Source organism: Acomys russatus, chromosome 8, assembly GCF_903995435.1.
Source record: "Acomys russatus chromosome 8, mAcoRus1.1, whole genome shotgun sequence".
Taxonomy (NCBI): domain Eukaryota; kingdom Metazoa; phylum Chordata; class Mammalia; order Rodentia; family Muridae; genus Acomys; species Acomys russatus.
The window spans coordinates 53,748,674-53,766,531 of NC_067144.1; the positions used below are offsets into that span (position 1 = coordinate 53,748,674).

The 17,858-nt window shown below is 36.5% G+C and overlaps 1 protein-coding gene across 6 annotated transcripts in view; it reads right to left on the reverse strand.

The window, feature by feature from the left end:
• Positions 1–17,858, reverse strand: part of Robo2 (roundabout guidance receptor 2) — a 1,234,122-nt gene that overhangs the window by 18,701 nt on the left and 1,197,563 nt on the right. For all 6 annotated transcript variants that reach the window (XM_051150142.1, XM_051150139.1, XM_051150140.1 and 3 more), the window contains 2 exons: positions 11,039–11,299; positions 6,838–7,043 (listed from right to left, as the gene is read on the reverse strand). In XM_051150142.1, the coding sequence (XP_051006099.1) occupies positions 6,838–7,043; positions 11,039–11,299 (467 nt within the window). The remainder of the gene's footprint in view (positions 1–6,837; positions 7,044–11,038; positions 11,300–17,858) is intronic.

The following is a 17,858-nucleotide window of genomic DNA, read 5'->3' on the forward strand; positions in this document are numbered from 1 at the left end:
AAAAAAATCTGAAATTAATTCAGGCTGATGAAGAAGAATCTCACATAGGACATTAAGTTGCTTAAATGTTACTGAGCATAAAATGCCGTGATGAAGTGGCATCTTGCTGTGTCTCTATTACATCTTCAGCACTAAAATTAATTTATGATCAGTCGTCAATTCATTTACATGTCAATTTATGCTAAATCCTTCCTTGCTGATAAATGCTTATCCTTAGATCCATTAGGCTGGAGTAAAGTCTGTGCTCTATAATATGACCCTGCTAATTGTTGCATTAGCATTTTTATGAGCTACAAAAACTTATGGCCCCCCAGTTTTTGAGCCAATATTTAATCCACTGCTTGTTTAACTACTTGCAAAGTTAAATCTCTGCTATAATTGTCTTTGGTCAAATTAGTCAAATATTGACCTTTTCTAGACGTAGAAAAAAAATAGAAAAATGTGTAGAAATGCTTTTGATGCTCCCGAGATTTGGATGAACATCAAGTCTACCCCTTCTTCATATGGTGTGTGTGTGTGTGTGTGTGTGTGTGTGTGTGTGTGTGTGTGTGTGTGCATGCATGTATGTAATATGTAAGAAAAAAGAGAATAATTAGAAAATCTTTTCCTTGGGTTACATAACATCTATTAACTTGATTTACTCAACAAAAAGTATATATATATATATATATCCTTTAATCTGTCAAGTTTTGGCATACAATTCACCTAGAGCTGCTGAAGTAGCCTGAAGCAATAAATTTGTCACCTGTAGCATTGAGAAAAAATACACATTCATACTAAACTTATTTTATTTTTCAAAAAACTTTTTGCAGCAGAGAAAGAACCTCAGGTGAAAATTTTTAATGGCGAACTTTCTAAATGCCTGTGTAGCAAGTTAAAATAAAAGAGATAGTCAAGTGGTGTGATCCTGTGAATGAGCTCCAAAAAAAATTAAACTATCCAGAAACAAGTAGAGAAAAGTTCCAGGATTTCATTTTATTTACCATGTACATGTGTGTTCTAACACTCAAGGCATAAATTCTACCTCACTTCTCGCCATCACTATTGGCCTCAGTTCTATCACCACGGAAGTTAGAATCTCAAGTAAATTTTCCTCATGTCACTCTTTTCCATACTTTTCCCACTCTTACCTTCTGAAACTTAATGTTTCAGGGCATTATCATTAAAGTCTGAAGATACTTAGTCCTGTCTTCCACCATGGGAGTTAGGGAAAATACAATGCTGAACCCTGTCTCTCTCCTACCCTACTCTGGAAGGTTGGTACTTAGGCAGAATTCTTACTAGCTTATTTCTTTTATATGTGTGTGTGTGTGTGTGTGTGTGTGTGTGTGTGTGTGTGTGTGTGTGTGTGTGTGTTTGTGTGTGTGTGTGTGTATATATAATTTATTCAGATCACAACTCAATTATAATCCCATTACTTGTTTCCACCTATTCCTCTATCCATCCTACCGCCACCCTATTCCCCTCCCCTAGGTCTATGTGGGAGGGGGATCTCCTCCCCCACTATATGGTCATAAGCTATCAAGTCTCATCTTGGTACCCTGCTTATTCTTTCTTTGAGTGCCACCAGGGCTCCCAAGCAAGGGGAGTTCATCAAATATAAGCCACCAGAGTTCATTTCAGAGTTGGTCCCTGCTCTCTACCCAACTGTGGAGAATGTGCTGCCCATTGGCTAGATCAGAGTAGGGGTTCAATGTTTACTACTTGTATTGTCCTTGCTTAGTGCAATAGTTTGAGCCAATACCCCTGGGCCCTGATCTACCCATTACAATGTTATTCTTATAGGTTTCTAAAATCCTCTGGAACATTCTATTTCCCTATCTCCTATATTTGTCTTACATAGAGAATCCCAGTGGGATGTCCTCACATCTGTCTCAATCTCCTGGTAAGTGAGGACTTTCCTGGGACATGCCTTTTGGGCTAGTGCCCAATTATAAGTGAGTATATACCATGTGATTCTTTCTGCTTCTATGTTAACTCACTCAGTATGTTCGTTTCTAATTCCCTCCACTTATGCACAAATTTTGGGATTTTCTTTTCCTTTTTTTTAAATAGCTGAGTAATATTCCATAGTGTAAATGTACCACAGTTTCTTTATCCATTCCTCAACTGAGAGACCATTTTGTTGTTTCTAGGTTCTGGCTGTTATGAATAAGGCTGTTATGAACATGCTTGAGCATATGTCCCTGTTGTGTGATGGAGCATTTTCTGGGTATATGCCAAGAAGTGGAATAGCGGGGTCTTGCGGAAGCACTATTCCCAACATCAGACACAGCAAAATGACAAAAAACTAGCTTATTTCTGAACAGGGAAATGTTCAGTGTTTATCTTCCAACCCACAACAAGATGTTCATTGAAGCATTAAGCGTATTGTCGTGCTTTGCGCTGATCACATAGATGTTCTTGGTAACTTAGAAGCACAGATTACCAAAAATGACAAAAATGATAATTTCTTTAAAAATGCTGACAGCTAAATTTCAACAGTCCACTGAACCTGAATATAGAAAAATAAATGTCGCACCTAAGAACTCCTATCATGATCTTGACCAAGTAAGTAGACAGTAAGGATTAATGTGTTCATATATTTTATATGTTTTTTAGAAATATATATTTATCCATATGTATATACATAAAGAAGAAAAGGCCTCATGCTAGGTAACAAACTAGTCATCATTTTCATATTAAATATGATTAGTCCAGAGATAAATGTCATGCATTTTCATAGCGGGGATTATAGTCACTGTCACTATCATAAGATTGATTTTTATATGTGAATATATATATATATATATATATATATATCAAGGTAGATGAAGTTGCATGATTTAAATCACCTGTGACTTGATGTCTTTAACTATAAAATTAGGGCATGAGCAATCATAGTATATCTGCACAAGTTCCAGAAACTAAGTTCTTAGACTTTGAAATTTCAGTGCGGCATTCTTTTTCTCCTTTCCCTTTGTAATTCCCCCCTTCTCCTGAGATTTCTTTCTCTCTCTCCCTTATCTTTCCTTCCCTTCCTTTTGTTTATTTCTTTGTTTCCTTGCTACTCTTTTAAAATATGAAAAACCAGTCTGGGTGTGGTAGTGCAGAGTTTTAATTAACACTCTGTAGAAGTCATCCTGGTCTGTATAGTGAGTTCCAAGACAGCAAGGCTACATAGTAAAAACTTGTCTCCAAAAGAAAACACAAAAAACATTAAATGGTGCTAAAAGATAATTCTTCCATCTCTGCGCTATCCAAAAACAGACATCACTGAGATTAAAAGAATGTTTTGTATTTATTGGGATGCTACTATTTCTTCTTCTTCTTCTTCTTCTTCTTCTTCTTCTTCTTCTTCTTCTTCTTCTTCTTCTTCTTCTACTTCTTCTTCTTCTTCTTCTTCATCGTCATCTTTTCTTCTTTTTCTTGTTCTTCTTGTTCTTGTTCTGGTTCATCATCATCATCATCATCATCATCATTATTATTATTGAATCTAAATTCCTAATCTAGTGATAGAAGTAAGGACACAGAATAAATGTTTGTTTTGGCAATAATTATATAAAGCAATAGGTTTGTCAATGCATGCCTTTTGTTACTAAGTTCATCAGATCTGGAGCCGTTGATACTTTCTTCTCCTGACTTTTTCCTTAAATGAATGTTTGTTTTAAAATTTAAGAATATGCAGCTTGTTCACTTGTTTTGAGCATATTCTGAGTTAATGTACTTCTTTACAAAGGAGAATTTCTAGAATATTTTTGTTTGTGTGTTTATGTATAGATGTTTTGCCTGAATGTATGCATGTGTACTATATGGGTGCAGTGCCTGCAAAGAACAGAGGGGGCATAAGATTAATGTATACAGGTAGCTTCTGGAATATCCCCAAAATTCAGGTACATTTGACCCTCCTCCTATGCACCTTTTCTGCTACCTCAGGAATAAATCTACATGTGTACATTCCCAATATATATATATATCATATATTAATTCTATATTTGCTCATTTGTTTTATACATTCACTTAAGTTAATGCACTCAAATTGTCCATTTACATGCCTATGCACTTTCTAATATGCTCACTCTTACTAGGTTTCAGACCCAGAACAAGCAGCTTAAGTGCCTATTTAACATTATCAAAGCAGGCCTGGCCTTCACATTCTCCCAGCATCCCTTAGTCCCAACCTGTTACAGGGTATGGTTGTCCTGGCCTGCCCTCTACTCTGAACATTCCAACTCAGGGCTAGGCTCTCTATACTCTCCCAGAGTCTCTTCCCTATATAATCCAGAAGGGTCTTCCCTGACCCCCACCTTCTGCATTACTCTGTTCCTGCAAACCTGCACCTGCCCATTTGTCTGCCTGGCAATTTCCCTGGACCCTGTGAACCTGCCCTAGAGTTGTTCCCAATAAACCTGTCTCTTTCTTTCTTTCTTTCTTTCTTTCTTTCTTTCTTTCTTTCTTCTAATTCAGCTTGAATTGGCTTATTTTTTTTAGGCAGAGAAAGCTTATTAACCCCCTCTCAATATATTCATTTATACTCCGTGCACACATATCTTTACATGACTCATATACTCCCCATATACTCATAATCTATTTTATATATACACACATTTATTGCTCTCAGTCTCAGTTTCATTAAGTACATTGTACTATGTTCATATACAAACTTTGTAATAAATACACACACATGCAGACACACAGACACACACACAGACACACACAGACATACACACACACACACACACACACACACACACACACACACACACACACACAGGAGTCCACTAGAACAGTGGTTCTCAACTTATGGATCCTGACCCCTTTGAGAGTCAAATGACCCCTTCACATGAGTCACCTAAGGCCAGAGAAAACACACAGATTTACATTACAGTTCATAACAGTAGCAAAATTAATGTTATAAAATAGCAGTGAAAATAATTTGATTGTTGGGAAGGTCACCACAACATGAGGAACTGTATTCAAGCATCTTAGCATTAGGACCGTTGAGAACTACTGATCTAGAAGGCCAATTAAACCTCTCATTAAACATTTTCCTCTGAGTTACTGGTGGAAAGAAAAAACAACAAAAGTTCTTATTTAGCTACTGAAAGGTACAGCATTACTAAGGATATGTATTTTCATGGGATACATTCATTGTAGAGGAATACATCCCTAAGTAGCTTTCATGAAAAGTTCACTTTGCTAGGGAACCAAGTCTATATGGCAACAATTAAGCAGTGAGTTCAAGTATCAGAAGAAACCTTTTTTTTTTTTTTTTTTCTTCAATCAATGCTTTCTTTGTGATAAACATGGAATTGGCCCCAAGAGAAATGAAGATTGCATGGCCACCATTACATAAGACACCCTAACTAGCAGTTGAGCATGTAAATGGGTAAAACAGATTCTGCTAACTTAGAGACATAGATAATTGTCTCTGGGATTATAATATTTAGTAAAGAACTTCAGAGGCTGTAGCTGACTTTTACCATTATTCTTGAAACATCCATTGCATTCTTAATAGGAAACAGTTTGATATTACTAGTGAAATATGCAAAGATATTCAGAATTTTACCCTAAAGTAGATTATGCTAGAAATTCAGGCAAAGAGCTTAACATAATAGTGTACTAATAAGTCAGCTCTCACAGAATGCAAAAGTTTTAACTTTTGCTCTGTCACCTTCATGTGGATCTATGTTTCCAATCCTAGCAATATATGTGTAGTTTTAAAATCTTAATTAGCTTGATAAGAAGCTCATCCTCAAGGCAAGGAAAAAAAAAACCTGAAAATTAGATTCACACCTCAAATGCTGAGAATTAGAAAAAAGAAGGCAGACGCTCTGCTCTGAGGTGCCCTCTGTCCTATCATATACCAGGGCCAGCAATGCTTGTAGACACTTTCAGGCAGCCCCAGTTCTGTAGAGAGTAAGAAGTTCTGGGAGTACAAACAGAGTGGGAGTGAAGGAAACTGGGATAAAAAGCATTCTAGGATGAAAGGAACTATCCCAGTGAACATAGGTACAGGTTGTCTGAGAGGACCCAACAGAATGCAGTAATCTGATGTAGGCTCACAGGAGCTATGTCCTCATTGTCCAGTAAGGGGCTCGTTTATGCATCAAGGGGTAGACAAGTAAACTGAAGTTTGACTCTTGCTACTTTCATTGTGTATACAATGGATTTCAATAGGACAATTTAAACTCATTGGAAATAGGCTTTTTTCTTAGTTCTAGAGTCCTCATAGGCAAGCACCAACTGGAGTCTTAGCTTAGGGAACAAGGAAAAAAATAGGAAGTCTAAGAAATAAACAGGCAAAATAATTGCACTTCTTGGCACAGGAGTGGTGATTATATTCAGCAATGTGAAATGCGTAACTGTATTGCTTATCTCACTAGGCATGTTTCCACTCCAAAAATATAATACCATGTGAAAGCTAAAAGAGCCTCATTCTGAAGCCTTGCTTATTTTCATCAGTGAATGATGGGTCCAGGGTGAAATATCAAGAAGCTCTTTAAGATCGCATTCACTTTGTATGCCACCCTGGATATACAAATCATGTCATTTCTAAAAGTAAAGGTTTTTTATGTAATAGACTTGGTTCCCTAGCAGAGTGAACTTTTCATGAAAGCCTGATATATAATTGAGTTTTCTTTCATGTCTTTAAAGCTTTTTAAAATTCATGAATTTCCTTATCATTTTTAGCAGCAAAGCAAAAGTATCTCTAAATCCTTTTTGAATTTGGTGTTTAACATTAACATATTTAAAGTGTTACAAAAATAGACAGAGTGGAATAAGTCTTACATAAGGAACCATTTGATTTGAGATGCATTTTAGTGTTGCAAACAGGCCACTTATTCCCGTTCTTACCTGTCACAGAGCTGTCTAGATTGTCCATACTGGATCCAGGTGTCTGTTCTAGTGCTCTGAGGGGCCTGGGGATTTCTAAGGGTTCCTCTTCATCATCAGCATCCTCATCTGGAACATCTGTTTCCAAATCAGAAATCAAGGCTCCGGACACATAACCTAACGGTGGAACTGGGGGCTGTGGAGGTGGAGTATTGCTTTGAATGTGCCTGGAATACAGGTGGAAAGAAATGAAAGACAAAAAGCAATTCATTAACATTCAATGAAGTCGTAACTTGTGTTAAATGGCATGTTCCGGTAGCTGGCATTGTCTTCCATTTTTCTCAGTCACAGCACTTTCTTCTGTTTCAGCAGAGACACTGACACGGATACACACCTTACTGAATAGCAACCACTTAAACTACAAAAGAGCTGGTTTTGATATTTATAAGGTGATAGAGAAGAAAATAGATATCAGGAATTTTTGTGTCAAAAAGTTCTTAAAAAGAGACTATGAATATTTGTCACAAATCAGTGTTACCTTTGGGACTTTAACAATAGCTACTGGATTTCCAGGTTAGTGTTGAAATTCATCTCACTTGTTTTAACCTATGCAGCTTGTTTGAAGATAGTTTGTCAGGTAGGAGCCTGATTGGCCCAGCCTTGCCTCTGGCACACTTCCTGCCCCTTGAGGATTGTTTTTTGGTGTGATTCCCATCACATTAGGCTGAACAGCTGTTTCATTATCACAGTGTAGATTAGACACAAATACTTTGTGCTCTAGGTAATTGCTATATATCTCACCATCAAAGTCTTAAGGGATTGAATTTGGGACATAAGGTGTGTTCAATAACCTCTTTATAATGGGTAATGAAGTCTAATCCAAACTTTATAAAATTAACTGAACATTCATGGTCATTCTTTTCTTAGAAACTATTGAAGAAAAGCTGGAATAACTTGGTTCATATTTTGTGACAAACACAGTGTAGAAATGGACCCTGGGTATCAGTTGATTTGCTGTGAAACTATTAAATAAGTCCTTGTAACCTATAAAATGATCAGTGGAAGTAATTCACGGTTATATGTTACTATAAACAAAAAGTGAATGTGCTTCATGTCTGAGCTTTCTATGGACTCAAAAGGCCTTCTCCCACGTAAAAATCATTGCGCATAATTACAATGCAATTTTGCCATTGGCTTTTTAAAAAAATTAAAAGGTTATATCTGTTCTCATTTGCAATCTTTTGATAAAAATTTTCATTTTCTAAGGGTGAGCCCCAGTATTGTTAGCTCTGGACACCACATCAAGGAGGCCAGATCCCATTTTTAATGATATAGGGCAGGTATTTGAGGCAGCCTGCAATTCCCTGCATTCACGACAACCCACTGACTTACAGTGTTACTAAACCCTTGTAGAGTGAATATTGAGCTTAGACAAGGCCACATTGCTATATATGTGGTAGAGAGGGAGCTACATGATGCATAAGACACTATCAAGCAGTATTACACCTGTGGTTCAACTCACTACAACTGTAGAGATTTAGAAGTTGGTGCCATGGGAAGAGGACAGACCAATGCTATAATCCTACATAACTTTTGGCATGTCTTTGTGTTTGTTGTTGCTGTTGGTTTTTTTGTTTTGTTTTGTTTTCGGTTTTTCAAGACAGGGTTTCTCTGTGTAACAGTCCTGGCTTTCCTGGACTCGCTTTTATAGACCAGGCAGGCCTTGAACTCACAAAGATCCACTTGCTTCTGCCTCCCAAGTGCTGGGTTTAAAGGCATACACCACCAACGCGTGGCTTTTGTCATGTCTTGATAGGAAAAAAATGACAAAGCAAAGAAAAATGTACTACTTCACTTAAGCAGAATGAGAAGTTGTCTGAAATGTGAGCTGGATGTATGCAGGATTTGTAACTGTCTTCTAATAAGAGGAAGTGCTCTGTACCTTTCTTCTGTCAGCACAGCTGGGGCCCGTTATCTTTAGAGCTCTGTGAATGTGGTATGTAACCTAAAGTAAGAGACCCTATCAAACCACAGTAGCAAGCAAGGTACTTTTTAGATAAAAAATGAATCACTGCTCTCATATGCAAAGTTAGCTGTGGCATTCAGAATACTGATGGATCTATTCTATGGGTAAATAGGTAGAAGATATGGAAATGACTTCTTTGCTCACTCACACAATCAGGGAATACCTTTGGAGCAACTGTTAAATAGGGCATTTTAAATATGAAAAGTCATCAGTGACCAACTCAAGTCAATGTCCAACCCATTCTACATATTAAAATTTAGAATTGGACAGTTTGCTGTGTGCAAACACTTAAATCTCAAAAAATCATGCAGCATAGAAGAGAGTTTCACCTCAACTCAGGAAAGGGTAAGCATTCTTCTTTACCACCTGGAGGTGGCCCGTTCTCTTTGGTGCAAGTGTCTGTTGGCTTGGGAGTCTGGGCCTACCCAATGTTTCACAGAAAAAAATCCTCATAGGGATTTTACTCACAGTGTGGTAACTTCATCTTCCAGTGGGCTCCTACTGAGGTCAGTCATGATAGTTGTCCGCATCAATAGCCCAAAGGCCATCTCTCTAGCTCTGTGCCCATGTACTTCCTGGCTTAGTAATAGTCCCCGAATCTTACTATTGTTGGGTAAACAGAGCTACCTGGGACTCCAATGGGAGAAAAGGAGATCTCTGCCTTTGGAATTCTTTAGAAGGTTCTTCTACATCTCTTGGTTTATTTTAACCTATAGTGTTTTATGAGAATAGTCTGTTACTTAGAGTGTAAAGAAGCCAGTGAATTCTTAAAACTCTCTTAGTGTGTTCTAAAACTTCCGAATGATTTTTGGGGACATTTTGATCATATACCTAATTGTCATTTAGGATATTGTTGGGAGGGTCCCTTCTATATTCATATAGAACCCAAATATTAGCATCACTATCATTTTCTACCTCAGGGAACAAAGAATATAAAAGACGAACACATTTTTCCAGGTTATACATCTAGTTAGGCAAGTCCATCTTGGGCCTAAACTTGGCTGTCTTCATTGGAACCTCTACCAAATAATCAGAATCCACTTGGAGGTAGGGTCTAGGCATTATTGTATGTTAAAATGTTCTAGATGATTCTAATATGAATCAGGTATGTGTTGGAAGTATAAGTGACAAGACCGCATGACTTCATGAGTCAACAGAAGCAAATCTCAAGTCTCCTTATACAGCGTTTTAAAATTTAGTCATATTTTGTACAAAGCAGCTTTATGCAAAGCGACATTGTTTAAGAGAAAAGCCTGCTTGACTACTGAGAATATATCTGCTAATTGTGAAAAATAAAACAGTCTTTTATTTTCTTGGCAAAGAACATGTTTGTGACAGCATGGATGCTGTTCCTAATCTAGGTATCTTCTCAAATATATGCTTAGGTGTATTTTTAAAATAAGTAGCTCATAAACACAGAAAATAACTATTTCACGATGAGTATAGCTCAGTAAGAGCTATCCAAAAATGGAAAGTCTTTCATCTAACTTTCAAGTATGATATAAATCAATAGAACATACTTTTTGATAGATCATGTATACTGACATATAAGCCAGTATTTCAGAGAAACAAAACTGTCCAAAAATCATGAGGCCTGCTCCTATTTCTATTTCTGCCACATTTTCACACAGCACCTGACAGACTTCCATCTGTGATTTATGAATTTGCAGTTTTATTTTTAAAAATTGTAATGTGCTTTGAGGATTTCTGATGAAGCATTTACTGTTTTTATTTTCCTTGTTTTCTGATCCTCTTAATTCAGCCCAGACAGAGTCTTTTAATAACTGACACTGACCAGAATAATTTCCGGGAGCATGCATTTACATATTCACAACCACATACAGAATTAATCACAGGCACTTTGAGGAATTTGAAAGGAGTCCTTTATTGTGGCATTAAAAGTGAGTTCAAGGATAAACTAAATGAATCTGGTCTGTAAATGAGAAAACATTCTGGTGCCGCCAAGAGCGCTTCAGCCTGAATCCCTGCTCCGTTCACTTCTCTAACCAGCTGTGTGATGTTGGTTAGTATACTTAAACTTCTGTCATCGGTTTCTTTATAAAGACGATTAACACATATTCAAAAATAATTTTTATCCCACCTACATAGATTTATAGCATTTCTGCTTAATATACATGCAACAACATTTCCATATGTTAGAAAGTATGGGGCCTTTGGCTTACTGAAGATATTTACCATGTTTGTTTTGCTATATCAAACTGATAGGCCCTTGTTAACTCATCCAAGTGAGCTTGCAGCATGGGTTGCATCTCTTCCCGTGGGGATGGAGTAAGAGTGGCAGTGGACTGCTGTCCAAAGGAGATAGCAGGTGAAGAGGCCACACCACGAACAGGAGGTGTTGGGACTCTATCTTCATCTTCTTCTAGCTCATCTTCCATACCCTGGTGCAAGTATGTTTGCACTGGCAATGGTGGGCACCAGCTATCACTGTCATAGCTGAAATTAAATAAGGAAAAATGTTCACTGGTGCACACACATGGATGCATAATTATACTAGCAATAGTAGCAACCAAACCATATCTTAAAAGGGTTTGTCTTCCTTACCAAATTATTGATGCTGTCATAGTAAGTCACCTGACTATTATCTGAGTTCTTGTTCCTAATTATATCTATTATCTCAAAATATCTCAGTTTATCCTAAAAAGACCTTATGCTAATTGTTACCACAGTTACAAAAAACAATAACTTTCTATCAAAGTTAATCATGTTGAAACACCAAATTAATAAAAACAATTAATGAAGTTAATGCCTGGTGACCTATCCATTCCATTCTTTTGTGCATTCCTGTGCACAAACAGAATATGCCAGCAATGCTGATGGATCATGTAACATATACATAGGAAGTTTATTCTTCTTCTAGACCTATGCCAATCTATTATTCCATATAATATACCTGTCATCAATACTTGGTGATTAATAACCTTTTAATTTTTTTTTACATTTATCAGTAAAAAATATACAGCATGCTTATCTCAACATATAAACAGAAGCGCCAAGTATCTTAAAAGAAAAGTAGTTATCAGTTTCAGTAAAATTATTTCACATAAAATCTACCATTTTAGATTTTAGATTAGGTATTTTCAGTTTATGACATTTACTTTGACGATTTAGATAGCATATCAGAACAATTTTTATACAGGATTATGGATCAAGAGTAGAGAATACTAGTACAGTAAATTCTAAATAACAGTTTTATTTTTATCATCTCCATAGTCCTAGTATTTCCAGCAACAATAAATCCTAAGATAGTTAAAAAAAAAAAAAAAAAAAAAAAAAAAAAAAAGACTTTTCAAAATTTGCGGTTTCTAAAAGGTTAAAGCAGCGATGATAGTTTAGATGGAAGTGGGGCTCATGCAGCCATGCTTGCCCAGTGGGGGAGCTATGGCTGCCAGGAGACAGGAAGTTACTGTCTTGTTTGATGTAACCACTGGGGAGTTATTGTACCCCAGTGGACAGAGTCACCCCACGCCCACATGAAGAACTTTGCTTAAATCCTGTGGGTCACGAGCAAAAAATTAAAGAGAAAGATATGTGACTAAGAACAGCCTCTCTAGGCTCATAGATTTGAATGCTTGGTCCGTATGAATGCAACTTTTAGGTGTGGCCTTATTAGAGGAAGTGGGCTTTGGGGTTAGAGAAAGCACAAGCACAAGCCAGGCCCAGCATCTCTCTTTTCCTCCTGCCTGATGATCTGGATGTAGAACTCTCAGCTGCGTCTCCAGCACCATGTCTGCCTGCATGCTTCCTTGCTTCCCACCATGCACTGTAAGCTAGCCCCAGTTACAGGCGTTCCTTCATAAGAGTTGCTGGGGTCCTACCTAGTATCTCTTTAAAGCAATAGGGTTTTGACTAACAAAACATGGAAGTGGGGTGGAGACTTGCTAAGAGGAAGGCGGTCGGGATATAAGATTGGATGGGGAGAGGACTCTGTATAATAGAATCGGCTGACGTGAGGAACCAGCAACAGAGACCGCTGTGGGAATGGACACTTGGATATCTCAGTTTGAGGACTGGCAAGGCTCTGTTGGCTAATAGCAATGGGAAGATATTAAGTAACATAGTTGCAAACCCAGAGGTAGGCACTGAAGAACTGTTTCCAAGAGATAGAGAAAGATATTGGCCATAAGTGAGGACAGGAAAGAAAATGTCAGTTACATAGGAGCTCATCATGTCTAGGGAACTTAGAACAGTGCCATCTCTACCTGCCCACTCTCCTTGGCTCTCTAAAATCATATTTCCACAAACCAGATAGTCTCAGCCCAAAGTTAGTTTTCCCTTTGGCCTTTTTGTTTTTCACTCCAAGGTCACTCATGCTTGCCTTGCTGAGGCTATACATCAATGCCCTTCTGCTTGAGCTTAAAGCTGAAAAAATACTGCTTTAGAAGCCCTGCACAGTTTGGAAGGGATGAGTGTCCATAAGTGTTTTTTATGTCATTGTGGACAGGAGACATTGTGGGCAGCAGACACAGTTCAGTGTGTTGCAAATAACAAGTTGTCTCTATTAAAAAAAAAAAGTCATGGGCTGAATCTGTACTCCTATTTGTTAATGTTATATTGTGTGCTAATCTGTGTTGAAAAAATACATTTTTCTTATAGATTGTCATTTTAATACCTTTCTGATTTCATTTGAAGAATTCTATTACTTTAAAATCTGTAACCAGCTCCCCTTGTTGCATTTAATGCCTTTAGGCTTTCAAATCCGATCAATCTTGCTGACTATTTACAAATTTATGAAGACATTAGAACAGTATAAGAGAGTCATTTACTTCTCTTTATTCTATTACGTTCATTTAACATAGCTAAGCTTAGGTATGTTTTCTACACAGAGTTTATATTTTGTCAGCAAGAATTTCACGCTTAAACTAAATGCCTTTGTTTGCTTTTTTCTTTACATTTTTATCCTGGTGCACTTGGTTAGAGAAACAGACTTATTTCAAATAAACTTTATCCTTTGAGGCTCTCTATGTTAAACTTACAAATCTTCAAGTTAAATTCGGAATCATGTATCTTTTGTAAACCTTATTGACAAAGCTAACCAGTGCTGGAATATTACATTACAGAATTGGTTCTGGAAATCTTGCTGAGAATTAATTTGAAAATGAAGTTTAGATTTCCAACATTGATTCTTTTACTCTTTCAGTTTAATATTGAGCTTTTCATATGTTTGTCTTTTCCTCAAGCAGATTTAGCCCCCTTATGGTTGGCCAAAGAAACATTTAGTGACATGCAAAGAGCTTCATTGAGGAAAATGCTTAAGTTTCTTTGCTTGCTTTTCTTATTTGATTTTAAGTAATACATTATTAAGTTAAAAATATATATTTAGAACCTAAATAAAATAATTACCAACTCTCATTATAGAATGCACTTACTGTTAGCCTTTATCAATAGTTAATGTCAGGTTTACTCATAAAAGTTTGTTAATAAAGAAACTTATACTACATACAATTCTGCTACGGGAAAAATGTGTTATTTAACAACTCAGTTATGTTATATAAACATGCTTTATTTATACCCTATGAGAATATATAGGGGGACGTAATCCCCCTCAGGAACAGTCATAGGGGAGGGGAATAATGGGAAAATGGGGGGGGGGAGGAATGGGAGGATACAAGGGATGGGATAAACATTGAGATGTAACAAGAATAAATTAATAAAAAAAATAAATAAATCCAAGTATTGTTTATGAAGCCTAATATGGGATATGAAGCTGCCATAGTTTGTCCACAGCTGATAATTGCCTTATGGGAAGTGTGTTTTTTGCCTATTGGAATTAATGGAATTCTGAGGACTCTGGGAGAGTATAAATATGAGAGCCCAGAGAAAGAAAGGGGCTTCCAGGAAATGGGCACAGAAGAAGAAGGCTGTTTGTTTGTCCTCCTGTGTGTGCCCTTTGCTGTTGCTTGACTGCTAGATATCCTGATGACTAAGAATGGAATTTCCCCAAAGATCCCAACAACCATAACCAGTGGGAACTAATCCTAATGAGGTCTATATCACACTTTCCTTTTAAGCTACTTTCTCTCCTACCTACGGTTGGGGGTTGGATTGTAGATAGAGGCTTAAGGAACCTCCCCAAAATAGTGTTAAAACACAGCAATTACTGTTGTATTTTTGGTATTTACAATGGCTTGTTTCAAAGATATTATAGTTTTACATGAAATATTATATATATGTATAAGTAATAATAACCCATTAGTAGCAATAATATTCCTACTTGATGAATGACAATTTATCAAAAATTTAATTGATATATAAATTTTAAATAAAACCCAAGTAATACAAGAGAAAGAAGGATGTATTATATGTATTATTTGCAATGATAAAAAGAAAAGGATTTAGGATAAATTATTATTGATTCACTCTCTGTTATTCAATTGATACTGGGCTAAGGAGAGAGTATTTGAAAATTTTGATATTATGAAAACAGGTATATATTATATAAATAAGTTGCATAGTGTGTTGTTACTTTACAAATTTCATTAGCCTTTCATTAATGTAGGGTGGATGTTGTTATAAATAGTACTCTATATTCTCTGCAAAGGTAACTGGAACCACAATGAATAAGCATTATGACCCATATAGAATGTGGACGGCTGAAAAGGGTACTAATAGGAAAAAATAAAAAGAGAAAAAAAAATCCCAAAGACCTAAAAAATAATGAGAGGGGATAAAGGAAGCCAAGTCAGGATTAAGCTCAGATCATGTTATTCAGAGACCTGCTCACTACCTCCCTGCTGTTCATATCTGGATCCACAGTTGAATAGTACAGTTACTGAGAAGGGAAGATAGTAGACAATTGTCCATTTTATATGCACAACTCTCTTAATGGTTCCATTCACATTTTATAGATGGGCACCTTATTTTAGCAATACAATTTGATGATTTTTTTTGTAGTAACTTAAAGTCTACAAAAATATTCTCAATGAACAATGAAAGCTGTTCTGTCCAGCCTTTCCAAGGACAGTCCTTATTCTGTGGCATTCTGATACTGAAGTCTGTATGAGGCATCCTGTTATCTGTCTTTCCTGATGAGTAATGATCAAGATGACAGCAAATCAATGGTGTATGTGAACTAACTTATTAAAGGCCAGATACAAATACCAAATTACTAATAAAAATACAATAAAGTTCAACTCCAGCAAAGGCTTGCCAATCTCTAATTGCAAGAACAAAGCAAGGCATCTATTTAATTACTATTGAATTCTTCCAGACAGCCTATGACTCTAATAAATGTATTACAGTTAGAGCCAGGCCCTAATACATTTAACACATTGCCTTTTTTCAAGCTGGAGAAGAATATTAAGAAGGGGAAAAACATTTGCACCATAGCGATATGATTGAATTAACATTCAAATGTCATTTCATTTGAACAATGATTGAATAATGTTTTGTATTTTGTTCTGTAAAGGAAGAAAATAGCTTAGTCTATACTCTTAAGAAGAAATAAAGAAATTACAATTAGAAACTAGGGGCTGTATTTTCAACAGTAGTGGTATTCTCAGTGAGGACTCTATCCTTCTCCCTCATGTCCACTGTCACTACCTTTGCTGGAACATTCCTAAATTATCCACCTGAACCAGTGTTCTTGTCTACTCTATCATCAGTAGTTAAAGAGCTGCCTCTTTATATACAAGGATTCACAGTTAACCTCAAAGCATCTTCTTAGTTGATCTTCCACATACTGGATGCTTAAAAGTGAGCTCTCTGCCACTACGTTTGCTCGGAGAAGGATAATCATTTTTCTCCAAAAGGGGTATCAGTCACATTAGGACAGGCCTCCCTCACGTTCAGGAATAATGGTCAAAGATTTATGGACACCACAGGTGTTGCTGCTGCTATGGTTTTGGTGTGTGTGTGTGTGTGTGTGTGTGTGTGTGTGTGTGTGTGTGTGTGTGTGTATTTGATTGCAGTTTGATATTTTTCCTTCTTTTTGAGTGTGGTTTTTAATTTGCATTCTTGTTTTTCGAGGTTGTTGTTTTATTGTGTTTTCTGTTTGTTGAGAAAATTTAAATTTGTTTGGGGAGGGAGAGAGAGAGCATCTTGAAGGAGTTGGGTGCTGAGAAGAACATGATCAAAATATATTTAAAATTAAAAACTTGTTTTAAATAATAAAAATATATATATAATGAAAAAGTCAAGGTTAGCCAATTTCATTCAGTATATACCAGTTGGTGACAGATGCAATTACACATTTAAAATGCAATCTAGGCATCATCTGGACAGAGAGACAAGTTCAGAAAATGATGAGAAACACAGCATAGGAGAAAAGTTAAAACTAGAATAGGATTCAAGGAAAGCAAATGGTGATCTTTTTATTTTTTTCTCTTTGATCAAAGAAAGCTTTCTCTATTAAATTATCAAGTCCCATCACTGGATATTTTTCACTGCAGTTCTTATCAACACCCTACTCTAGTTCATCGATCACTCCAGGTTGAATATTTTCATCAGGTTCTTCATTATTAACTTTGATGCTGGGCATAGATTCTGACGGCCAACCGATTTTGACTACTATCATTTATGGATAAATGATTCCAGATTCCCTTCTAGACTCCACTGATATAAGTCTTCCCTTGCTTATGGGCTTACCTAGTATTATTTTATATACATTGTTCAGCATATATGACTTGTTATGCAAAATAATGTTTCTTTCTCTCGTGTGTATGTGAGAGGTGGGGAGAGAGAGAGGGAGAAGGAAAGAGAAGAGAACTTGTCATGTGTACCTTGATGTAGGTTGTATGTTAGGACTATAATTACATATTTCTTATTACTGTTTCAGATCTCTCCTATAAATGTTGTTTTTGCTGTTGCGGTTCATTGGTTCTTAGTGCTTCTATTCCTACAGCTGGGCCTAGCATTTAGCATGTATTAAAAAAAACTTCCTTATTATGGTTTTGTAAATTGCAATACAAAATAAAACAAACGAACAAATTTTGCTACGGGATTATTTGCTGGCTTTGGCATCAATAGAATAACAACTAGTTTTTATAGGAGTAGT